This window comes from Megalops cyprinoides, chromosome 10 (genome assembly GCF_013368585.1).
Source record: "Megalops cyprinoides isolate fMegCyp1 chromosome 10, fMegCyp1.pri, whole genome shotgun sequence".
NCBI lineage: Eukaryota > Metazoa > Chordata > Actinopteri > Elopiformes > Megalopidae > Megalops > Megalops cyprinoides.
Window position 1 is genome coordinate 24,063,962 of NC_050592.1, and position 26,613 is coordinate 24,090,574.

The following is a 26,613-nucleotide window of genomic DNA, read 5'->3' on the forward strand; positions in this document are numbered from 1 at the left end:
TTATTTTAAGCGAGAAACAAATAACAGCTGGGCTTTTTCCAAGCTACTGTTGAACTGCACCCGCTTAGAAAGCACAATGTAAACTTAAAATTTCCTGTGTATTTTTGACTGCACATTGAATGAGACTGTAGTAGTACTTGCAGTTTGTGTTGGAAGGGAGCTAGGCGCATACAATATAGTACAATATTTCCCAGATTTTTATTTTTGTTAAATTCATGAGGAAACATTCTGTCACACTGATACATTTTGGATCTGAGCTTTAATTTTATCTCTGCATTTGTTTCCCTCCTTCTTTTTACAGGCTGCAGCACAATAAAGATGAAGTTGGAGGAACACAACTTAAAAATAATATGCTTTACGCTTTTTTAGGAATGCTGGCAGGCCTCTGGCTACCACTCTAGCAATCTGCCTGCCCAGCCATGTTATGTCTGCCACAGAGACTGGGCATCGAGGCTACCACAATCGCAGCGGTGTGTGGTGTGCCAGGGGTCAGAGAGCTGGATTCTGGACCTTCAGATCAGGGTATGACTTTCTATACTGGGGTATGTACCACTCCAGTATGAGAGAGGCAATTACCCTTTTGATTCCTCTCGATACAAACTCCTTGGATTGTTTTTTGTGAATTTGACTATTGTCTGTAAATGAGAAAGACAATTCTAAAAAAACTATTTCTAATGTAGCGAATGAATGGGCAAAAGCACAGTAATAGAACAGAAAGTGTTTGGAGCAATTTCTTGTGGGGCTGCTCACCGCAGGACAGCTTGTGATGGGAACGCACTGCTTCTGGTGGCACTCCACAGTTCCCTTGATGCAGGCGCACAGCGTGCAGTTCACTGACGACCACATTTCCCCTTCCTGAAACAGACAAGGAGACAGCGGCATGCTGTTAACCCCTCCGCGACTAACTCCTCCTGATAGGCTGCTTTACTGGGGTAATTGCAGGTTATCAGATGTGAGTGGAGGAAGCTGCTCTAGAAACAGTAATGCTCCTTACTCACTCACACACTGAGTAATTAACTCACTCACTCACTCACTGAGTCATTACCTCACTCACTCACTGATGCGGTGGGTCCCTCTGGAGTGAACGGCAAAGTGGCCACAGCCCCTTTGACCATATCTGTTCATTTCTTATTTATAATAGGGCACTCCTCCAAAATGTTATTGGTCATTGGTATTTTGTATGTGATTCCCTAAGCTTTCTGCCTATTAATCATCCTAATCAGAAATCCTTACCCTTCTTAAGTAACATGGAATGGAGATCAAGCAACTGTCATGCACCAGAAGGTTGCAGTTTTGAAATTTGGCACGTTGCAGTTATATTTCTCAGCACAGAGACACAAATGGCTTGCTTCAGGTACTCTAAAGTGGGTAATTATATGTGTATAATGTAGGCCATTATAAGACTAGGTAATCATATCTGCTAAACAAAGAAAGAATTAAGCAATGAATTTTGAAACCATGAATAAAGAGCAAGAGCATTTGTCTGAATCATAATCAACACTAAGAGGAGCATTTACCTAGGAGCATTATCCAACTGTTGCAGAAGAGCATTCTAAATCCAATTGGCAGCGGCCATCTGTCTCTATAATGGTGTTATTAAGTTAAAACATCTTTTAGTGCGCGCTATAAAAAAGATAAGCCTGCTATAGAGAAAAATTCCACAAGGATCATAACTCTCTGCGCTCAGCACATGATGATGGAGGTGGCTCTGGTTTTAGTTTTAAGTGTCTCTCAGTGAGGTTCCTTGGCTGGCGTGATGTCAGATCAAGCGCAATCGCGGTTACCGTGCATTAAGAGCTGGAAGCAATCTCTCTTCAGGTGGCGGGAGCTTTCCGTGTGTAACATGAAAGGGACTTGCGTAGGGGTGCAGTAGGGCCTAACATGCCCCCCCAGTCCTCTCTAACTTTATTTCATGACCCCTGACCTCTGTCTTCCTGCTGTCTCTCACCCCAAAAAATGTTCTCTGCATTAAGAGTTCAGCTAGCTATGTGATATAACCTGGACTCACGGGGAAAGAGGTCAGAGTACACTTATACACAGATTCCTCTGTAATGAGGTGTTTAATAACACTAAGATTATGACTCCTTCACCACACAATTTAATACTGTTTAAACATAAATAATGCTAAGTATCAATTTTTCCATATGAATGACTAAGGGAAAATAAATGTCTTTGGGTTACAATGATATACAGAGTAAGCATGCAACTAACTTAAATCAAGCCCAGTATCAATAAGTCAACAATATTGAGAATTACATATACACAACATGTCATAATTACCAACACGAGGTCAGTCTAAGTCAGGACTGGGTCCCTCTCTCACCCTGTATATCTTGTTCCGGACCCGACAGTACTTGACATCTTCCACCTTCACATACGACAGGCACTCATCACAGCACTGCTCCCTGTTGCCACGGCAACTCCCTGGCGGTGAGCATTTCTTCTTGCACACGACTGTGGAGTCCTGGGAAGAAGGAGGACGGAGACAGTTGGTGAAGTGTGTGTGTGGCGGTGGTGAACACAGGCAAGAGTTCTGCTTTCTTTGTTGGTCTTGGTTTGCATTTACTGATTTCCACAGCTGTATAATTTCTTAGTCAGCATATTCTTTTCCACAGGAAACTTGTCAGATTTCTGTTCTGTCAGGTGGTCTACCCTTCAGTTTCCCTTGTGTGTGAAAAACATCAGTAATACATTTTGAGTAGAATAAAAATAAAATTTGAGGTATTAACCCCTTTGCATGTGACTTATTTTATGATATGTAGTGTGTGTTACGTTACATGGTTCATTATGTTTTCATTAGTGTTACTAAGCTTATCATAGTTTTCACTGCCGCATTTGCTACACTTTGTAACATTAAATCATTGTTTCCTCAAAGCTAACGTTAGCTAGAATTTTTCTAGTCTAGAATCTAGATTCTAGTCTAGATTTCTAATCTTTCTAATCTAGTGTTGTAATCACACCAGTTTGACCGTACACGTGAAAGGGCTAATCACACCGGTGTGACCGTATGTGCGAAAGGGTTAATTTCAACTGCCCTCACATGCTAAGCTGGTAAGAACTATCACAGAGGAGGCTATGCTACAGAAATAACTGACCAACCAGAGTTGCTCCTCTGTTTACAAGAAAAGAAATGAACTGATGAAAGAGACATGTATATGGAATATGCTTGAGTTAGGTAAAATGCATGCTCTGCACATGCAAAGGGACCTCGCCACTGCACTTCTGTTTGATCATGTTCTGGTTGCTTCTTACCTTGCAAGTGCAGGAAGTGCAGTTGTCGTACTTGAAAGAGGTTCCATTCTCGTAAACTTCGCTGTGGAACAGACAGTTCCCCAACGACAGATCAAACACTTTCCTCTGGGCTGCCACAAAAGCAAAATAAAACAGAATGCCATGACGGACTGATACAGAATTGCTTCAGTAAGTTCAAGGTGCTGTCAAAAGTCAAAAGTTTGGACACACCTGATTAAGATAATGGGAACGTGCATTCAAAGACATTTTGATCTAAAGATGTATGCTTAAATACTTGAAATTTGTTTCTTCAACAAATATAAATAATGAAGTTGATGTATGAATTTCTTTCTCTTAAAAAATATTTGGCTACTTTGAAGAATCTAAAATATAATTTTGATTTTTGGTCACTGCATAATTCTATTTCTGTTATTTCATAGTTTTGATGTCTTTACTATTATTCTAAAATGTGGCAAATAGTAAAAATAAAGAAAAAACCTTTGATGAGTAGGTGGGTCCAAACGTTTGACTGGTACTGTATATTTTGAGAGTATATTTTACATTTTGTTAAACGACTAACTACCTCTTCTTTTTTTGTTACCTTCATATCTCATCATAAGCAGCCCCTTCAAAAACGACCCCAGCTTATAAAGAGCAATGACACACTGAGGCAGAGAGGGGGTTACCTAGACACTTGGGGCAGCACTGTCCAGGTGGAGTGTGGCTAAGGTGAGAAGGGCAGGACAGCACAGGACACACCTCCCTTGTGCACAGGGTGCGTCCTCCCTGATAAGAAATACAAAAGACACCCTTATTACACACTCGGTGACACACACTCCTCACACCCGGGCCCAAAATCTCAAAGAGAACCAGAAAGAGAAGGTTAGGACACATCTGCAACCTTGTCTGTCAGTTACTGCAGCACCGATTACATGTTCCCCACAGTGGGCAACATAGATTCCATCAACCCTGTGGCAAGAGAGAGAGGGTGAGGGTGAGAGGAGAGGATGAAGAGTGAAGAATGGGACCAATGAGCTTAGTGGAATGTTGGGCTTTGGACGCATCATGTCTTTCAAATGGATGATAGATCATGTCTGAGCGTTGGAAAAACACGAAAACACGAAATGGGGACACATGGGGAGCAGACAGTCCATCAGCTCAGTGTAGTACAAGCTTATATTTATTATGGAATATGACTTTTGTGTGTCTCCGTTTTGGCCCCGGCTCTCGCAGCAGAAACCACCTTGCCTGATTTACGACGGAGAGACAAGTACGTAACGTCCGTGGCGGCTTTAACCAGGCAAGAAAAATACCATAACTCTGCGGTGCCAGAGAGCCATGAGTGAGACCAATCCGTTTGTTAGTTTTAGCCTTGCCATGGGTTAACCTGCGAGGGGAGGTCACCCCGTTCCCAGCGCCGGCTACCACAAATTTAGAGCTCCGGAGAGCCGTGAGTGGATCCACGATGACGGCGGCGGCGTTAACCCCCTCCTTTCCTGCCGTGCCTCTGTTTTCCCTCACAGTAAATCTTCCCGGTTAACATACACAGGGCTTACGATAAAGAAAGCTAGCTGTGCAAGTCAAACAAGGCCAGAGCTGGAGAAGCAAAGAAGAAGAGAGAAAAGAGAGGGACAGAGAAAGAGAGAAAGAGAAGGGATACAGAGAGGTAGTGAAGCAGGAGAGAGAGGCAGAGAGGAGAAAGAGAGACAGTGGAAAGAGATAGAGAGAGTCGAGGTGGGGTAGTCTGAGATGTTGGACATGAAGCTAGGCTCTTCTGACAGTGTATTTTGGGCTGTGAATTGGAACCTGTAAATACACTATTGGATGGACAGATAGAAGGGAGGGGGGCCAGGGACGGAAGATGTATGTCAGGATTTTTTCGCTGTGTGAGGGCTTACTGGCACAACCAGAGACAGCCATCCCATCCCACCCCCACTGCCGCTGATTCAATAAACAGAGATGAGATGATGGATGGAGTCCTCAAATAACAGCCAGCGAACTCCCATTATTAACATGCACATCATTCAAAGCCCGTACCTGGAATCCATATTTCTGCGGCTAAGACATTCTTCCGATTGCCACATTCTCATGCACACAAATGAGTCCTAAATGTGCCGAAAACAATGCGGGGCCAGCGCGTATGCACAGCTGCGCTGCTCAGAATCTGGAAGTGATTGGATGGGTTTTCCGAGCGCAGCAGGAAGGGAGATGGGCTTGCCAGAGACGATCAGACCAAATTTATGACATTATGAGATTTTCTTTCCAGCTTTTCCAGCCTCTTTTTTTTCCTCCATATAAATCTAGAAGAAGAAAGTGTGTTTATATGTGTATGTATGTGTTGTATATATATTGTGACAAGCGGGGGATTTCCAGGGGAGTCAACGAGCTCAACTGCTGAAGCTGAGAACCCAACCCTGGTCGACAGTGCAGCGACATTACCATGTTATTTACATTACTGATGTAAGAATTCACCACAGTGATCAAAAATAATGGGGCAGAATCATTCCTGTACAAATGTAATTTAAACATGAACATCAAATTATTATTTTATGTTTGAAAAAAATGCAGTTAAGGATATGGCCAGGACTGTAGCATACAGAAGGCTTGCACGTTGCTGTAGATGAGGGTACGTGCTAGCACCTTAATAATAATCTGGCACAGACTGAAGCATACCTAAAATTGTGCAGAAACCTAATGACAGAATAGTAAAAAGAGGGGGTAGTTTTTTCTTGCAGTAATCAGTATCACCATCATTATCCATATTTACAACAAACAACATGCTATCAACTGTCATTACCAGAAGACCTGGCCCCTCTTAGGTGGGGTGTAAGAGGAGGCCAAAGTCAGGTGTGGCGGGTGTGGGTGGAGGAGGCTCATTTCCTAGCCGTTTTGGCACAGTGGGGACCCTCCTCTATCAACGTGCACAGAGCGCCATTTACCGTAAGGCAAGTGTAGGAGTGTTGGCCGTGAGGGAAATCTGGACTGTATTCATGAGCTGGGATCAAGCTGTCTAGACAGCTTTCTGTCCCAACAAATCCACTGCAAATGGGCCCGTAGAGGCCTGTGATGTCATTAATACATTTATTTGGAATTCCTCGAGCATTTGTACTTCAGAGGTGTGGGGGAATATGTGAAGGGTGAGGTCTGTGAGAGAGCTTGTGAGTGTCTGGCCTGCAGGGGATTTATACTGAAATATTCCTCCATGCCTGGAAAAATTAGGTTTTATACTGCTGGTAAGGGTAATACCAGAACTGACACTTATGTTTCCTCTATCCATTTGTTTCCTTATAATATTGTAACAGCTCTAGCTAGAAAAAAAGGTGATTGGATTTATATGGTCCACGTATCTGTCCAATCACAGGTGGTAACAGATTAATTAATGACTCTTGGTGCTAAGAAAGATGATGGAATGGATCTCTAGGTGGACAAGAGAAATGACTGGTTGACACAAGAGAGAGAAAGCAAGACAGAGACCAGAGTGAGAAGTTTGGAAGAGCACTCACTGTGCAGGTGCATTTGATACAGGGCTGGCCCTCGGGGTGAAACTCCTCCCGCTCTTTGTACAGTCGGCCCTCGAAGATGCAGCCTGAAATGAGTAACAGGAAGTTATGGACAGGCCTTCCACACATCCCTCCCCATTCCATCTCCTATTCAGAATGAATCTAGACCGCCTAATGCTTTATCACACTCACCAGGGCAAGATGGGCAGCACTTCTTAGGGTGAATCTTGGGGTTCTTGCAGTGGACCACACACTGCACCTCCGCCTCCGTGATGACACCTTCCTGTGAGCACAGGAAGCAGGGTACACAGTAATCACCTGTGATACCAGTCTTTTTCTTTTCTTTGTTTTTCACTTTATTTAGCAGGCAACTTACATTTTCTGCGGACAGCAACAGATATTGGATTTTTAGAACATTCTGGGCTATTTGCTTCAATGCAAAAGGTGATTTACAGTTCTTTCTCAGTCCTGCAACACTCCCCCAATGTTCCCATGATAATCTGAGAGAGTATGAGCTCAGATGGAGTTGCGCCATTTTGGTTTCTCTCCTTCTCTGTTGCCTATTGAGACCAGTAAAATAATTAAAACTTTTGCTCCAACCAGTGCCTCATGTTGGATCACATGACACAACAGCTCAAGAAAACAATAAACAGTCACTTGTGATTAACTTTTTCCGAGTACTCTTCCTGAGACACATTCTTCCTGAGGTTGTGCGCTACGCTATGATATAACTATGCTATAATGCCAGATAAGGAAGATACGTCACGGACACCCCGGCCACGATCAAATTCAACTTGGTTTGGGTTTTGTGCATATCAACCACGATAAGGTCACACCTAAATGCTACATTTGAGCCATGTGCATTGCACATGTGAAGACACTCCCAAGGAAAGGGCACTATTCAACAGCTCTTGTGGTAAAATGTTGTGATTGTATTAGTCAGTGAGTGAGAAGGTGAAAGTGAGTGAGCAAGTGTGTGAGTGAGAGAGGGAGTAAGGGACCCTGCTGTTTTATGTCTTGCTCCTTTGGCCTTATCAAACATTAAGAACAGTGTCTGCAATAACACACCCTACCCATGGCACACATATTGTGGAGCGGACCGGGATATCTCTGATTTGGGGATGGAGAGAGGTGTGACAGCCAGCCATACCATTCCACAGAGAGATCATGTACATGCAGAGAGCAAATAAGTACACGGGTCTCTAGGCCTGAACCGGGTAGGTCTGATTTCTTTGCGGAACGCTACTTGCACAAGGCATATTCTCTCCGACGTCGCCCTCTCATGACTTCTGCGAGTAACCCAGCCACATAAATGGGTCAGAGAGAATATAAAGTTCTACATTACTCTCGATAAGGGTGTCTGCTAAAGAAATCAGTCCTATAAAATGTCTCCCTTTCTCTCTGTGCGGCAGCCCCAGGTCTGCTCGGCCCCTCCTCACACATTCGCATGCGAGTCAGTACTCCTTGTTCTGTTTTTCTTCTGAGAAAAACAGGCAGACACCAGTGGAAGTGTGAAGAAAGAGACCATAACATGTTTTGTTGTTGTGCATTGCATTGCTCTGGATGCTGGTGCTGTATGGTGCCCCCTGGGAGTGGTGAGTCCTGGGGGTGGGGTAATTGCCTGGCTGACTGGCGTGTTGGAGCACTGGTCTTTGCACGCAAGCCTCTGACACCACGGCTGCTGCTTAGCATATTCACATTGGCTGGCTTTCCCCTCCCAATTATACCTCATACTGCTCTGGAGTCCATTTGCGCAGCTGTGTTTTCACTAAAGTGCAGCAGCAGTGTGTGTGTGTGTGTGTGTGTGTGTGCACCTATACATCTGTGTCTGAACACCAGTCTCCAACCCTTGGCCTTCTGTGCTCACTGTCACAATTTCATATTGATATTGACCATCACTGGATCACCACTGTGTGCATGTGTTACATGCCATAACACAAAAAAATACAATTACAGAGGTACAAGGCCTCTGAATGTAAAGTGTCACCCCCCTGTCATATCAGGTTCATCTTCATTCACTAGCATGAATGAAGATGAAGCAGACTTATGGGTTCTGCTATAGGGCTCCAGTTGGCCAGATATGAGCTTCAAACATGACGGGAAGCTCTGAAAGGGAAAGAGTACAGCTGCAACTCCCTCCCTCCCCCTTCAGCCTCCTACACAACAGCACACAGCTGGGGCTCAGACTCTTAGCCACTGAGATAACCTGGCCAAGACTGAGAAACTGCAGAGGCCAGGACTGGGCTGAAATTACCCTCCAAACAGCGAGAAAAAGTAGAAAAGAGAGAGGAAGAGAATGAGGGAGTGAGTGGCCCACGTACACCTCAGAATACAGTAAGTGAGAGAAACAACACACAGCATGCCCTGTATAACTCTCACTTTCACTCAGGCAGATAGGTGGCATGCTTTTCTGTGAACAGTGAGAGTGCTAGCTGGAACAATCTCTTACGCTTAGCAGCAGAATGACACACTGTACTGAGTACAGTGAGAGATGTAGCTGTATGGTCAGATTGAACCATATCCTGACAGCAGCCAACATCTGGCCAGGAGACACTTTTTTTGACAAAGCCAATCATGATAAGACTCCACCAGAGTGCCACTCTATAGTAGCGATTCAGTAGCTATTAATTCTATACCACTGAACGTAGAGGATTTTGTGGTGTCGCTCAGTCACTTATGGCACCATTGAGCAATGGTTGACCTACTTCAGCCCTAGACTCACACCTGCAGGAATGCCTGGCTAACCTGACTGTAATTTCCTGATACACCAAGCAGTTAGTGAAGAGTGGGGTGGGCTATAGTGTGGGCAGTCACAGCAAACACAAAGGGATTCCTGCTCCTGGAATTACTCCCATTTTGGATGTCACAATCCCATCCAGTTCCATTCTCTCCCTTCTCCTGTTCTCGGGTTGATCTTTCCATATAAAGCCATAATTTACGGCTCTGCTTATGTGAGCAGAGGGTCAGTAGGGAGTGTGCGTGGGGTGCCTTATTACAGACTACAGCTCCCCCGTGCAGTCTGTCTGTCTGACTCCACATCTGTGCACCCCCCCAACACATCAAGAGAGAGAGTGGTGTGGTCCTCTGCATCAGGGGAAAACACACGGGGACCATCAGCAGAGTGCTCCACAGACCGAGAGGAGGAGGCAGGAGGAATGGAACAGGATGGGACAGTGGGAGAGGCAAATCCAGGGAGACGGGGAGAAAGGAGTGCTGGGTTCACCTGGCTCCCCTCCCAGTGACACTGAGTCATAAATCAGTCCACCGACTTTTTCTCCTTCCTCTCTCCCATTCTATCTCTCTTTCTCTTTTACTCATTTCTCATCTCTCTCTCCTAGTTCTTTCCTCTGTCTCTCTCCCTTTCTGTCTTGGAAGAGTAGAGAGGGAAGTTGGACAGGAGACTTAAGGGTTCTAGGTTCACAACTGAAACTGTGGCTGTTCTTCAGTGCCTAGCCAAAGGCACTTCAGTACTCAACACATTCTGTAAATACCTAGCCTTATAAACAGGCAGCAATGGGGAAGGACATAGGCTGCTGTGTTATGCTGGATAACTATATCTGGTTATAAGCTCACAAATATATGTTGATGAATGCATCGTTGCTACAGGGCAGGGTTAAATGAAAGAGAGAGAGATGAGACAGAGACAGAGAGAGAGATGAGAGGGAGGCGTACCTGACACCTGCGGGTGATGCAGGGTTTGGTGGAGGTGCTCCACGTCGTAGAGCTGTTGTAGGTCTTGCCTTCCAGCTGACAGCCTGAAGCAGAGAAACAAAGACAATGGAATCAGTTAGTACTTCAAAAAGGTTTTTTCCTGTCTGTCTGAATTTGCTGTTCAGTGAAAAATGATACCAGTCATTTCTAAAGGCTTAAAGTAACACTGGGGAAACTCCCACTAGCGATAAACAAATGTCTCAACATCTAGTTATTTTCACACTTTATGCCACACATATGTAAATGGTGTCTGTGGTGGATGATTACACAATGAAAGAAGACCCTAGCTGGACCCTAGTCAACTTCCCACTCCCACCATCACAATCAACACAGAAATTTACAGATATTTTCACTTTACCGCTCCAATGGCCCCGAGTCAGGGTGGGATAGGTGATGTAGAATGCAACTAATGTAACCCTTTACATACCCTATCCATCCAATACACCCTTACTGCCTTTACAAATTCATCACCGTTGTCTCCATGAGATGGTGTATCTGTCAAGGAGCTCTTTGAACTCATTTGTAAAATCATATATTTTTCTGCTGCCTCTCAGAAATAGTGTCTTAACTCTGAGTATTACTGTGAGCATCCATAAACCAGTGATCATACTACCACACGCAAAGCAAGCTTTCAGTGGTTTCAGCTTAGAAAATGTTAGAAGTTAGAAGAAATACAAGGTCCACTGTTTACAATGTTTGCTATTAGAAGCACAATGACTTTGACACTTACTGTTTGCCTTTAGGTGACATATTGAAGCCAAATACCTCTTCTACCCTTGAGTACTTTGCAAACTCAAAGACAGATCAGTGTAAGGTCCTGTGCTAGCTTTTAAGAGATAATGACTCATCACTTCACACCACAATGTGAAGGACTGCCCTGTCTCACACACACCTTTCTGATTCCAATGGATATCACTGGAAACCTCCTTTTTAAGTGGCTTGGAGAAGACTACAAACATGGAGATCTAGAGATATTTCAGGTGGTTTCTCTCATGCAGAAGTCATGGATAGATATGGTCTTTCTCTGGGGGCCCATCAGCAATGCCTCAGAAATCTCACTCTGGTCACAGCCAGATACATTAGTGATCCCTTTATCATCCTGTGAATTTGGCACTCTGTTGTTGTTTTTAGACTACAAACAAGGGTCCAATACTACTCTAAGAAAATCATTGGTACACCTTTGCATAATGGCTGGGAAAAGCAGGGAGATGCAGAATCCATTTCCCTAATTCCACAACAATGACACAACTGATATGTATGACATGAAAGCCACATTCTCAGATTAAATCTTCAGAGGAAGGCTCAGGAAAAATGTCCTGCCTCAACATTGGTTTTCACAGGCAGACATCATCACACGACATGCTGCGTCCTAAAAAAGTCTTGCAGACCATCTCTCCTGCCCACAAACATGACTCTATGAGGCTCTTGTTTAAAAGTGTGCAGTGATCCTAAATGTAGCGAGGTGTTGAAAAGCTGTCTCTGAGCAGGGGATGGTGATTTCACAAGCTTTTCCTCAGCTCTCGTGCGACTGTGCCAGCCGCTATTTTTCATAATTACTTATGACAGTGACATTTGCACGCAGCCCTGTGTCAAACTGACCGCACGCTTCAGGAGATACAAATGAAAAAAGAAGGAAATTCTTAAATCCCATGTAACTCCACATAATCCTAGCAGTGCTAAAAATGAAATCATCCAGGATTCATTACTAAAACAGGGTTATAGTGGAGATTGTTTCCAAACCTGGAGGAACTGCTCCATCAGAACTCATTCTGATTTTCTTTTTTGTTGTAAAGAAGATTTACCATCAGGTTAAATCCCTGTATGTAACCAAATGCACATGTCCTCTTTTATACTCGTCATTTGGCTGCTACTGGGCATCAAACCCATAAAATCCCAGTGCCAGAACAGACGCTATCACTGGGCTGACATTAGACTGGGACTGGTTCCAAAAAAAGAATAATAGAACTCTACCTTATCATGTTTGCACATGTATATTTCGGTAAATATGAAACAATAATTCAGGATTACTTTTTGTACGGACATATCAAGCATACAACAAGGAGAGGGGAACTACTAAAACCATGCACTACACCACTGCTCTGTGCTTGGATGTCATAAAAAGACTGACGGATGTAAGGTGCCCCCCCCCCAAACCCAGTGCTCCTCCATCCCTGGGGGAGGAGTGGGGGGATAGGGTTTAGGGCCCAGTGGATCCCTCCCCCTTGCCTGTGAAGCATGAACATGGGCGATACCATCATCATGCACGGACTTCAAAGGGCCTCCCCAGGGGCCTGCGGGCTGTCCGAAAGCTTTCAGCAGCCTCGCATCCGCTCTCACGCGGGCCAGTCTACTGCCAACAGCCTCTTTGCTCTCACTGAGGGGGGAAGGGGGGGGTCTTTGATTAACCTCAATACACAGACCCCCTTTCCCTGAGATCACCTGTAGTGCCTTTGGAGCCTGACAGTACAAAGAAGCAGGTTTCAGAGGGAGATGAGCATGTGTTTGTGTGAGTGTGGAGAATTCATTTAAGAAACTAGAATCTGGCAGGGAAGGCTGTGGGTCTTATCTTTTAATTTATTTTACCAGGAAGGTCAACTGAGAAGTCATTTCTCTTTCACAGCCAGGACCTGGGTGAACAAGGCAGGTAGGGAAGATGGGGGGTTTTGTCAACTGCAGGTGATTAGGTGGCCAGATTCATCTGACCTTGAAGACTCTTTCATTGCTGCCATAGGCTCTTCATTGTCCACAGTGTTTTGGGATCTCAGTTTAACATCCTGTTCAAAAGACAATGCCTCCTGTGGCATAGTGTCCCCATCATTGCAGTTGTGTGCTGGCTTTCTACCTGGCCAAGAGGGAAGAGGGCCTCCTACTGGCCCACCAACACCACTTCTAGCAGAAACCTGGTTTTCTCAGGAGGTTTTCCATGAGTCTACTAACTAAAGCTCTGTTTTGCTTCAGCTGTTTGGCACTAGAGGGCTACAGAGTGGTATGTCTGCTGGCAAATCCCAGCAATCATTGAGGGGCAGCTACTGTTCCTTTGAGTAAGGCACTATACCTCAATTGTTCCAAATAGCCAACACTCAAGCTTTCTACCAGAATAACTAAGACGTAAAACTGCATGTACTTGGAGCTTCTCACGTGAGGGCAGCAGTTATTGCTTTTATTTAAATTCTGGTAGCATTTTATTTTATAACCTAATATTTACCAAGACACTAGCAAGTAACAATTTGTTATTATCATTATTGCATGTATTTTCAAGATGTTATTATTCAGTAATTGCCATCTGTGTTCAGTCATAAAGCCTAACACTGTAGGAATAGGAATATGCAAAAAACAAAACAAAACAAAAATAATACTGAACACATACACACTGAATACATAATACAGGAAATACAGTCTCATAGCAAACACATGTGATAAATAAAAACTTATTGTTACTACAGTTTCAAGGTAAAAATTGGGCAAACTACATTTTGTTGTACAACTTGCTTCTGTTTTTCAAGTAGTAACTAATGAAACATCAGGAGACAGAGGATAGACTGAACTCAATAACAACACTCAAATAGAACACAGAGGGGTGTGAGATGGGATCTTTCAAAGGCAGCAGTGCAGTCCAAGCGTTTTTAATAAACTCTTGACTCGTAAAGCAAACCGCAAACAAAGGCCTTGCTCCCACAAAGAAGTGAGTCCCGACTAATCCCGGCCAAACCTGAACGCTTGCATCAGCCGAGCCCGAAGCCGGGCTCTCTGCGTTCCCGGGGCGGACCCAGCGGGAGCTCGTAAAAGCCGTCTATTTCCACGCCTCACAAAGCGGCTGTTGCTCCCAGCTGTGAAAAGGGCGCTTCAGACGTAACTGCCTCCATTCACAGCTGCAGACACTTAAGGGTCCACAGAGCTGTGAGGATTGAGCTTGATGTTTTAATACACCGCATCCTGTGCACTGACACCGGACATGCCGCCGCAGTTCCACTCTGCGCGCGAGTGGCTTCTGGCTATGGATGCCCGATCAAAACTGTCACCTCCGAACCACAGCGCACCAACATAACTACTGTGTACTTGGTCAGGAATCAATTTAGAGATACCTTCAGCAAATAGCAATATGCTAATAACTCACCACAGCGATTACGTGAGCAAAGCCCAAGGGACATTCATGTAATGCTAATTACATTATTTGTCCACAGGGTGGCAGTAGTGGTAAAATACACATTTACATGAAGTGCAAGAGCGGTGCCTGACCACAGACAAATCAAACCAGGCACAGATACACAACTACTGCTGTCACAGCTAATAGCTGTTTAGTATTGCCTCATGAGTCTGAAGCCTGAACATAAGTTTTCAGGGCAGCAATGTCATAACACAGTAGTAGTGCAGTAATATTATGCCTCGTCTCCACTGGTCAGGTTACAAACTGACCTAAGTCTCAGGGAGTGACATCGGCGCTAAAAGTGCTCTGCTACCTGCTACCCTAACACTATTGGCTTAACCATAACGTACAGAAGCTATTACTTTCAGCTCTGCTACACATGCAACTGGACCCAGCAGCAAAAGTGCCAGCGCCTGGCTGACCGGACCCAACACATAAAGGCCACGTGCACTGAATACGGGGCTACACCTACCTCACCCCGGGGCTCTCACCTTTGCATCGCTCACAGCAGGCTCCAGTTTGCTTGACCACAAGAGCGCAGTCCTCCGCCACCAGGGGGCACTTCTCCTGCTTGCAGTCTGCCTTCTTATCCTGACAGAGGAGGAAGACAGAGCAGTGAGCACCACTGGTAATCCAACCCTGATTCGCCAGCAAAGCGTCATTATCATAATGTTATTAAAATTTCAGCTTTTACTCTGCTTCCCCTGTAGCATATGCTACGCAAATTTTAAAAGACTTTTGTTGCGCCTGTCTTAAGCTCATTTTTATGGGGCGTGCGATGTCTACATTAGGTCAAGCACTGCAGTGAATGTAATAATGTACTATTACTTGTAACAACGTTGTAATGGTATATTATTACTTGTAATAATGTTGTAATAATGTATTAGTTGACAAAGTAAGTAAGGTAACTAAGTTTGATGAGGTATCAAAAAGCACCACTACATTAGCACCTTGATGGCAACAAAAGCAGAAAAGACTGGAGGAGTATTGTGGTCAACATTTTATGATGTTTTTCTACACCACACGGGTTATTATGGTGACCACTATCAGGGGAGTCTGTTCTCTCTGGGCTAATCCATTAGTGCATACTGAAGGTCTTTCAGAAGTCCTGTAGAACATTCCTGCAGAGGGCAGGGGTTCACCTCATTTGACCTCATGGGATCAGGAAGAATCTATAAGAAGAAGCCCGGGCCTGACGAGGAGGCGTCTATGACAGTTCCTGGCAACGCCCTCTCTCAGGCTGACTCTCCCTGCTCCAGTGCACGTCAAGGGAGTTCCTCAATGCAATCAGATTCTTCACTGCATCTGCTTCACTATTACGATACAGTTAGCAAAGTTACAGTTAACCCGAATGCCACATGCTCTGCTCAGCTGTGTCGCGGGCCATACAGAGGCGGTGGACCGAGCGGCCTGGCACCAGCCTCTGCAAAAGATGGCGGAAGATACTGAGGCGTCACGCCTATGTGAGTGGACACAACTATGCGTGCACCCCCTCAAACAGGGCCAGCAAGCGCAGAGGGCAAAAACAACAACTGCAATCCTCAGTTCATAGACCGCCACAACTCCCCAACTATTTATGAAGTGAATTTCCTTACAGCCATACATATTTGGTCACACATCAGACTAAAGACAGACAAAAAACCAGGGTGGCCTCATTGAGTGAGAGGCATGTTTGGTGCTCAATCCGCATATAAAAGCACCATAAGTGTTTGGGTGACCTCATCCCAGCACTGGAAGGATGGACAAGAAAAAGAAGTTAGGGGAGGGGTAAAAGCGGCTCCGGTCACATTTCTCCATACTGTATGTTCTCTCTGCCGTACTCGGTGCCGTCGTCTCCTTGCTCAGGGAGGAGCTCAGAGGGGCATCGTTTGCCCCCCCCCCCCCCCCTGCCCCCAGCACAAGTGGCCCACCGGCGCAGATGTTAATCGCATCCTTCTGCAGCGGCTTGACACCAGCAGCTCCTACATCTGACAGATCTTGCCAAGGTCAGGGCCAGGGCTGGGTATAGGGCCGGACGGACAGGGGAGGTATCGTCTTTCAGCAGACTAAGCGGCCCGCCCATCGATTTTACCTCATAAAGGCCCTGCTGCGGGTCAATAAAAGGACTTCATTAGCGCATCATTTCAGCAGAGGAGGCAGATGATAGCAGCCCTGTCAGAGCATGAATCTCTCTGTGGCTGATAATGGCACTGCTGCGGCCTAATGGGTCAGAGGAAGAGCTGGGAGGAGGGTGGGGGGGCTACGGTTTCACTCCATCTGCTGTGCGCCCCGTCCCGGATTCCTGACAGTGACGTTCCCAGAGGTGACCTTTAACAGCGCCCCGCTCGGCTTCGTGTTAACGTGTCAGTCCTCCCCGCAGTGACGTCACGCTGTGTCAGTCAAACGCCGAGCCAGTCAAACGCCGAGCCAGCCACTCCCCCCATCCATCTCCCACTGGGGAAGATGATTTGCGATGCAAACAGGTTCTGTGTAGGGGAGACTGGTGAGTGACGTGGGCAGGGGGGATTTTAGCAGTGTTCTGTGTTCCATTGACATGTCAAGCAGGCAGCCACGAGCTGTAAGCAGGACACAACATTGCTTATGTTCTACGGGGCATCCTTCTTCACTGAAGGAACCTGACTGACGAGATGGGCTATATAACAACCAAGCAGCCTTATTAAGGTGGTTGCCTGGTTGCCTCTGACTGCATTTTGCAAGTCAGTGTGATCTCCATCCCCATCATAAGACATCATACAGTAACTCCACTTGCTGTGCTCTTGTCCTCTGCATGTATGGTATTCGGAGGACCATTACCTGGCATCTCAACAAGTCTGTTCTCTGAGCCGTCTGCTGAGTTACAGCTCTCCTAAACCATCACAAACTGTACACAAACTGTACACAAACTGTACGCGTGATGGCGTGTTTCTTCCTCTACTCCTCTTACACGACTATTGGAGATCCTACAGATTGAATCCTGCAGCGAATTGGTCATGTAACCATAACATGTAAGGCTGTGATATTCAGCAGAATGTGTCCAATAGGCCTGCTATAAATCCTATTCTTAACCGGCCTAGGGCAGTCACGTACAGGGCCATATGTACATTATGACCATAATATATAATGCATATGCTGTGAATATGTTATTATCACTAGATGGCGACAGCCCAGTCCTTTTTATCTCTTCGTTCCCTCTTGCTGTTATCACTGTCTGCTTGTGTGACACTGCATGGGTGTCAGTTTCCACTGTGCCTTCATAAAGGGTTACCATGGTGCTCAACATAAGAGGAATTACTGCGTATTACCTAAGAATGTTATCACAGTGGACTTAAAGGGTTTCCTGCCCAAGTCACATTCTGTCCCTGGGATGCGGATCGAAAGAACAAAAACTCTAAAGAGGCACTCTGCGGTATGACCCACTTACTCCTAAAGTCCTTGCCCTCTGACCCTTAACCCCCACCACTCCAAACCTCCTTAGCAGAGGCTGAAAAACAAACAGGTCACGACCCCCCACGGTCAAATCTCCGGGATCTGCGGTTCTCAGCTAGCGCGCTCCTCAAAACCTGTCTGATCCGGGGAGTCTGGAATGAGAGACGCCACTGTCCTGGCCATCCCCGGCTGGATGGGAGAGATAATCCTGAGTGGTCATTCAAAGAGCCAGCCCCCTCCATTAAAGTAATCCTGGGGGTCCAGAGGACGGCCGAAAAGCTCTCGGACAACTCGGACCGCAACACCCTTTAATGCCATGAGTGTTCTGTCGCCAGGAAACTCTCGCGCCCGCAAATACCTCAAGCCCAAAAGCCAGCCCCCATGGCCTGTTCACCCACCACCCACCCCCCGTGGAGCATGCAGTGCAGTCAACGCCAGTGACAGATATGGGACCTTTCTTTAGCTCCGGCTCAGGGTGAGAAGCAGAGAAACTACAGTCTCACACAATTTGTGGTGTCTGAAGGCAAGGGGGAGGGTGCAAAATAAATGAAATTAATATGGCTCAAGAATATGATTACAAGATTTTGATCCATCTGAGGTAAAAAAAAAATGACCTAATTAAAGGAGCATACATTCTAAAAATATATATATTAAGGTCAAAATCACAAAAGCAGAGTGTATTGATCAGTGCTAATACAGAATGTGACATCTCACTGCAAATGCAGTAGTTCTGGGAAAGATAACTATTCAGCTGCCTTTGTACAAAGTCAAACAAGGTGGAAGACATTTCAGCGGGTGGAAAAGTAAAAACAGGATCATAGCTCTGAGCGTCTCAGTTTCTGACAGTAGAGGCCATTAGCTGGAGCGCAGCAGCAAATGAGTGACATTTTGGCTCCTGGTGCACCTGGTTCCCGCCACAAAAACATGGCAACACATGCACACAGGGGAAGAGACTTTCCAGTTCACCCTTTCCTCCCTCAGACAGCATTTTGGAGCAAAATGATATTACAGGCCAACTGTAACCTCTCAGAAGACTGTTCGTATTTGCCAGTCCAGACCCGACGTCGGTCTGAGGTGAGGAGTGTTTAAACATTGCGGTAAAGAGGAATAGCGTCTAACGTGGTATCAGTGTGTTATCAAACTGTGACTGACGTCACAAACCATAAGACCCAATGTCAACTGGTGCAAGGGCCAAATGCCATACAAGGCCTTCACTTATCCCAGTAACAAGCACCATGCAAAATCGGTTATGAGAATCTGTGCATTGAATCGGTTAGACACACATGCACCGACGCTGTGAAACAAGATTTTTTTAAGTGATGGCAGACTAAAACCAGGAACAGTTAATCTAACTGCGGGTGTCAGGTGATGGGAAACATCATCACTGTTCTCAGAAAGGCTATGCCCCAGTTCAAATATCACAAATTGTCACTTTTCCTTCCAAGGTCAGCCTAAGGTCAAGATTAACCACAGAATCGTTCTGATTCAATCGATCCTCGTAAAGGATTTAACTCGTATGTGTTAAACTGCATTAATGTGTTCCGTAATATGCAGGGGAAAAAATATATTTGATATTGCCATACAGGTTGCAGTGCATTTATGAATTAATTGGTAGGTACGGGGATTTGTTAAAATATTACAGTACAATCTTGATATAGCTGCGGAAGTTAATATTTCAGACTTCTAACTGCCTCCTACTGACACAGACAATGAAATCTGGATGTCGTTTCAGTCTTTTGAAGCGGTGCCGTGCGGTCAAAATGAACGTAACCCTTCATTTGTAGACTGAGCGTATAACCTGTAGCCGGAGGGCATATTCTGGCGTTTCACCCTGTGACCGCGGATACAGAGTTTAAACACAGCGGCCGTGGAATTTTTCAGTGAGTCTGCTGTAAGAGCGCCGTAAAGCACAGTTAATCACACCCATCACCTGCAGAGCCATAGCAGTGGGGACAGCATTCTCTGTACTCAGAGCATACACTGTTAAACGAGTTAAACGCGTCGATGTGTAAACACAGCCTGTGTCTGTGCGTTTGTCTTTCTACCGATTGATAACGGGAATGTCGTCTCACCAAACAAACGCAGGTGATGCAGGGGTTGTCTGTAATGTTGGGTATGTGCAGGACCTCTCCCTCGTTTTCGCAGCTGGCTTCGGTACCTGTGAGGAAAACGAAGTTAAAAAAAGAAAACACTGGAACAGCAGTCGTGTGCAACCTTTATTGATGTATTGCCATTGTGTCCTCAGTACGAGGAGATACCTCAGTACCTTAAATAATCTTTTGGTATTTTTTACGCAAGTGCAGCAGAGTTTCAATATGTTATTCCAAGGACTGTATTTCTGAAACTCATCTCTCTCTGTCAGAAAGAACGGTGCTGCTCCAGCGCTAAAAAAACCAGGCACATCGATGTCTCAGAGCTACTGAGGAGACAACTGAACGCCGGAGCACCTTGCAGTTTAAAACCAACTTTAAATTGGGTGCGTTTTGCTAAATATGCATCATCTCTCTATCATATCTTAATGTTTCAGATGTTTGTCAGTACATTTAGAGGGTTGGACTTATCATTTAATTTCTATTTTTTGACGTTTTCTAATCGTCCCCAGTCAAGTTAACCAATAGTCCACTGCGCACACCCAGATCACCATGGGACAAATGACAAATGGTTGGAGGAAGACAAGCAACATTTTGATTAGTGACGCTATTTTAAAATATTTGGGTTATTTACGAAAGAGCATTCGTTTATCTTGGTTCAGACCCAAGTGTTTGTGCGATGTCAACACGTGATGCTAGAATTATTCAAAGTCCACGTTTTATTACGTCAGGTTGTCTTTTCACCACGTTTCACATATCCCTCGTGCAACAGCCATTTAAAACCGGTGCAGTTGCCCCCCTGTAGACTCCGAGACTGCTGTTAAATTTACAGCCTTTGCGTCTAATTAAACCTGCACAGCCTTTGGTGATTGTCGGAAACCTAATACTTTTGCCTCCAACTGAGGTGACTTTTCCTCTTTTAATGCCCTGGTTGTTAGCATATAAATATTGTATAACATTAGCCTCCACCTGCTTTTGACGTAAATGTCGCCTGAGAGCATTTCTTTTTTTTTCTTCTTTTTTACTTCTTACTGTTATTACTCCGGAAATACATTTTAAAGTAAACTAAACAGCAAACGTATCTGGCGCAGGTGAACAGGACAATTGACAAACGATACTTCGCATATTTAAAATACCTGGTAGCGACATGCTTGCAGAGAAATCTGATCCGAAAGGATTATGGCCATTGTAATGGTATTCAGCTGATACTGCTATCAAGTTAATTCCCCCTCCCCAAGGAAGAAACGCTCTTGTTTGGCTTTTGATACGGGCAAAGTTCGCTACCAGCCGCTGACCCCACAGCGTGAGCGAGTTTATTTGAGTTTCCAAAACAGAATTTAACAATCGCACTGATGCAAAGTGCTTCTCGGCAGTTTGAAATAAATACGGGTAGTCAACGGGTTCTTGTGGTAGTTTAATTGCTGTAAATGTTTCAGCTCAATGAGCTCCGTTTCACCCAGCCTGCGGGCAGAGCGAAAATCAGTCCTGTGAAAGACCACAGCGTACTACAATCGAAACATCCTTGTACTAAGAATGCATTCTGTCATTTGTGGTATGCACGAAGTAACAAGGAGAACTGAGTAACAGTTCATACATAGAATGCATGAAAAATACACCTTCACGTTCTAAGTAATTTCAACAACAACAATAATACATTCTGAAAATGTAACATTTATTTTAGAATAAATGCCACAGACTGTAGGTTTCTTGAACTTACCTGTTATTAAAGGTGAAATGGACTGAGGCATTTGGAACAACAGAGACACGAAGAACAGACTGCAGGTGAATTTGGTGGCAAGTCTCATAGCCAATGCGTTTAGGCAGCAAAATAAAAGCATCCTAATTCGATCCAGGCAACAAATGTATTGACAAGAAAGAAAAATAAACGAAAAGAAGAAAAACCACGAAACCACGTCCTTTTCCGTTATATTTGCTGTTGTAAAAATATTTAAAATGCAGGGAAGTTCCAAAAAAGTGCTCTCATCAACTCATCTGCCCCGTCTCTCTCTCTAGCTGCTGACCTTAACTTTATCAAAATGCAAAGCGACATAGGGCACTCTCTCTGGCGTCTGACGACAGACCGGACCCGTGGAAATTATAATGACAAAGCAGCGGGGATCGACAGGCGACAATCTTCATTCCGAGAATAGTCCTTTTACTGGGTCCATGTCCCCAGCAGCGCAAAAAAGTTTAAAACACAATCCTGAATTCTAAGAATCAATTAGTTTGTATAGCCTATTTATAAACCACACGCATACAAAATAGTAAAACTATATCAAATGAATTAGAAGTCAACGTATTAAAACAAATGTCCTCAAAGACAACGTCGGGAATGCCATCGCCGCGCCAAAAGCAAAGTTTTATCTGTTGTCAAGCGTCAGCAAGTTCCAGGTGCAACTTTACTGTACAGTCCAGTCCGCTTGGAGATGCTGCAGGGACCGCGCACTCTGATGGGACGCGAGAGAACCGTCGGATCGAGCGAGCGTGTAACCTTTCGGCTGGAGCTGCAGAAATGGCAAGCAACAAGCCTCGAAGTCCTACCTTTTAAAAAACCGAAACACCGAACGATGCCAGGGTAATACAAACGCGGCAGCGCCAGTTAAGCATTCCCGCAGGGGGGAGATCCTCCTCCTTCCACCCAGGAGTTCTGCCCCTCAATATTTAAATCGTTGCCGCGAGATTAATAACCCGAACTCACTTGGAGATCAACCTGACCCATAGCTCCCCACTGTCTGACGCTCGTTTGTAACGAAACCATCCGCACAAGTAGTCATACATACCTCCGAGGGAGATCCACCTACCTAATGCTGTCGTATCTCGTTTCACTACTAACAAATCTGAATATACAACAAGGACTTCACGTGTCTTTACTGTAAATCTGTCTGTTAAATACAATAGTGCGGAGAAACTGGAGAGGCGAGACTACACACAAAGATCGCTTCATTATTTTTATCGCCATGTATTAAAAATATATATATTTTAGTGTGTTAAGCTTTTTGAAGACGGAGTGTTTCCACGTGCAGCTGCGTACACGGACTTCGCTGAACGCGTCCAGACAGTAGGCTCTCTTATAGATTCGCAGAAACACACTATGGTCTATTCTGTTTTCTGTTAAATTATGTGTTTAAGGCAAAAAAATAAAAATCATTCGTGGTTTAAAGGTCATCTTCAGTAAAGGTATGCATACACATGGGAAAACGTATCTGAGAACTGATATAAAGGTAAATATGATTTAAATGTCTTGCACTTTATCACCAATGTTGTAGCTACTACCACAGTTTAAACACAATGAGAAAAAAACTTGCCACCCGTGTTTTACAATATTTTTTTTCGCCATCAGTAAAACGTTTTAGACCATCATTTAAGTTAAACTGTAGAAAGTAAAAGCGAGTCTTCAAAGCAGCAATTATGATCCCACCCATTTTTATGGCATTTAATTGTCAACAAAGCAAACTACGTTTTCTTTCATTTACTTCATGGCAGTGTTTTTTACTAAACACTGGAAACATGCAGCTAGATACTGTAAGCGTTATGTATATGCGAGTAACGCCGGGCCACTCGCCCAAAAAAGTTGGTACCAAGCATTGATGTAAAATTAATCAGTTTTTGATCACGCCAGTCACTAGATGGCGCCAAAGAGCACATTTACGGGTAAAACTATTCCACGGCGCACGAGTAGCGATTACAAAAGTTTGAAGTAGTGCTCATTGCAATGCATCAAAATTACATCACTCTTGAAGTACATATTGTTTTAAAGTTTAGAGTTATCAAAAGCTGCTGTTGTGTGCTACATCTGCGCATGTTTGAATTAACTATTTAAGTCTTCATCCACCTAAAGAGTGAAGTCAGGACAACACTGATATCTGGCATAATAAATAAAAATAAGATTATGAAATATATTTATCTTAATCACACAGAATCTGCCCCATATTTGTACATCACTCTACCCCAAAGTTTTCCCTCTCCCCCTGCCCAGCACAGATTATCGAAACAATTCTGCAACACGTCCATGTTGTTGCTGTAACATTGCTAGTCTCACTGCTACGCATTATCAGCATTGTGAATCTGATGGTCCGAGTCCTGACAGCCTGCCAGTCACCCAGCCAGATGCAGCACTTCATTGCAGTCAGGGGGTTTTCAGCTGTCTAATCACACACAAGCCTCCTGTGCAGTTCTTGGCTCAGAACAAGGTGGCCCGGCCACTCCTCGCTTGCTGTGAACTAAAATGAGTCTGACCTTTGACCCCCGTGAGGTGAGAGGTCGGTGCCTGCAGTTGGTGGCTGTGGTGTCAACCTTGTCTTTATAGTTCAGCCTTTTAAGCAGTACTAGTGAGTGACTGGGAGGCATATTCATTACGGCTCTGCCCTGAGCCCCCGGCCACATAAACCAATGACCACGCTCCATTTGAGACGGACTGTTAGAGGAAATATACTACATTTCACTAAAAGCGAAGCTGGAAGGTGTGTTTTGGGGGAGGGGCTGGGTTGGTGGGGTCTTGCCCTAAAACCTCTAACAAAAGACTCAAGGCTTTTTATTTTCTCCAAATCTAATTCAAAGTGTTTTATTGTTAACAATCCTCGGTCTGAAAACTTTTTGTGGCACAGTGTGGTTCGATTTACACTGGAGTATAGCTGGTCCCATCCTTTACATGAAACATAAAGTGGCTGTAAACATCGAGTCGACTGATCGTTTGGAATAAAAAAAGGAAAAAAATAATGGTCATAAGTAATGGAATTTTGAACATCAAATTAACTCGAACTGGCAAAGAAAACTTATATAACAGCAAAAGATTTGTTTTGATAATAATTCATGTGTAAAACCATTACCACATTTATGGTAAATTAGACTTTCATTGGCTAACTCCTAGCAGGAATCTAACTGACTGGACAGTGAAGATTCTGAAATCAAACAACTGTCGTCAAAATCTCTCCCATCACTGTCCTGCTGATATCTTATATATATTAGAGGGGTTTCAAAAAGCTTAATGTTTACTTCCACTGACAGGAAAACAATCTGAACAAACAGACTTGAACAAAACTACAGAAATAATGTCAATAAAACCTGGAACTCATTCTTTTTGTTTTCAAAGTTGTGACATACCTAACAGGTACGTTGTACCTCAGACTAACTGGCAACATTACATAATCGTATCTAACAACAGTCTTTCCTGCTTAAGATGCAAAAATTAAGTTAAACACATTAACATTGAATATGGACAGACAGACACATACACACACACACACACACAGAAGAGTTCCTCAGTCAGATAATGTCCTTGGTCTCGGTCTGGCACACAACGTTCCTTGCTCTTTGGGGCCAGAACATGATTGATCCTGTTGAGGTCTGTTCCAGAGACTGGAAACAGGAATGCTTTGGCTGTTCATGGGTGCAGCAACAGTAAGAGAAAACAGAGGTCACATGATTCGTGTCACCTCTGGGATGGTACACACCACTGTTTCCCTCCTTGCAGTTGGAGCATAAGCAAGGTGGTCACTGTCTCTTTGCCTGGTTTGAAGAGATCAGCTGTGAGTATCAGCAGACATGGCTCCTTTGCTGTTTGTAGGCCATCTCCATGCAGTACATTACACACATTAAGGGGAACAGAAACTGGACAGGGACAGTCTCTCCTTCCACTGCTACATGCTCTCTCTCTCTCTCACTCTCTCTCTCTCACACACACACACACACACATACACACACTCAGCACGAGTTGGTCAGAAGCATGGTGCTCACACTGTCAGAGACTGTGTTAAACATGGACCCTACCATCCTGTATGAGGTTGGCAAAAGGACATGTGAGGTCACCTTTGAGCAGATCTGTGGGGTCTGTGGGGGGGTTTGGTGTCAACCTCTGCTGAGTCTGTAGGTGCTGGGTAAACAGCGCACTGTGTATGTACAGAAGGCCCATGGAGGTAACTCTGGTCACCCCATTGGCTCAGAGCTGCCGGACCCCTTGGAAATGGGTCACTCCATTGGCTCAGAGCTGCGGGACATCTCGGAGAGGGGTCATCCCATTGGGTCAGGGCTGCGGGACATCTCGGAGAGGGGTCACCCCATTGACTCAGAGCTGCGGGACCCCTCGGAGAGGGGTCACCCCATTGGCTCAGGGCTGCGGGACCCCTCGGAGAGGGGTGGCCGAGTGGGTGGAGGGCAGGCTGCACGGCGGAGAGCTGGGTGATATTCTTAGCCACAGCAGCCTGGTGGTGGGGCGGGGGGGGGGGGGGGTGCCCCATGCAAGCCTGGGGCAGACGTCAGTGTGCTGGCACGTAGGCAGCGGGTGTGTATGTATGTGTGTGAGAAGGGTTGGTTAGCAGAGGAGACAGACTACGGAGAGGGAGGCTGTGGGTTTCGCCCCGAGACGGGCGCGGATCTAAAATAAAGCTCCCGGCGTGGGGCTCTCACGACGCGTCTCTGGGAAGAGGCACAGCTTTTGATGTCTCAGCTCAGCGGGGCGAGAGAGAGGGGTTCACACCATCCCTTGAGAGCAACAGAGAATGAGAAAGACAGAGAGACTGGCTGCATTGTAAGTGGG

The 26,613-nt window shown here is 45.0% G+C and overlaps 1 protein-coding gene across 1 annotated transcript in view; it reads right to left on the reverse strand.

Annotated features, from left to right (window-relative positions):
- bmper (BMP binding endothelial regulator) overlaps window positions 1-22,810 on the reverse strand; it is a 30,250-nt gene extending 7,440 nt beyond the window's left edge. The window contains exons 1-10 of the mRNA XM_036539230.1: window positions 21,799-22,810; window positions 20,064-20,149; window positions 15,078-15,177; window positions 10,404-10,486; window positions 6,924-7,014; window positions 6,735-6,817; window positions 3,918-4,017; window positions 3,253-3,362; window positions 2,324-2,464; window positions 751-855 (exon numbers count right to left, since the gene is read on the reverse strand). Of these exons, the coding sequence (XP_036395123.1) occupies window positions 751-855; window positions 2,324-2,464; window positions 3,253-3,362; window positions 3,918-4,017; window positions 6,735-6,817; window positions 6,924-7,014; window positions 10,404-10,486; window positions 15,078-15,177; window positions 20,064-20,149; window positions 21,799-21,919 (1,020 nt within the window). The 5' untranslated portion in view covers window positions 21,920-22,810. The remainder of the gene's footprint in view (window positions 1-750; window positions 856-2,323; window positions 2,465-3,252; window positions 3,363-3,917; window positions 4,018-6,734; window positions 6,818-6,923; window positions 7,015-10,403; window positions 10,487-15,077; window positions 15,178-20,063; window positions 20,150-21,798) is intronic.
- Window positions 22,811-26,613: the final 3,803 nt, after the last annotated feature.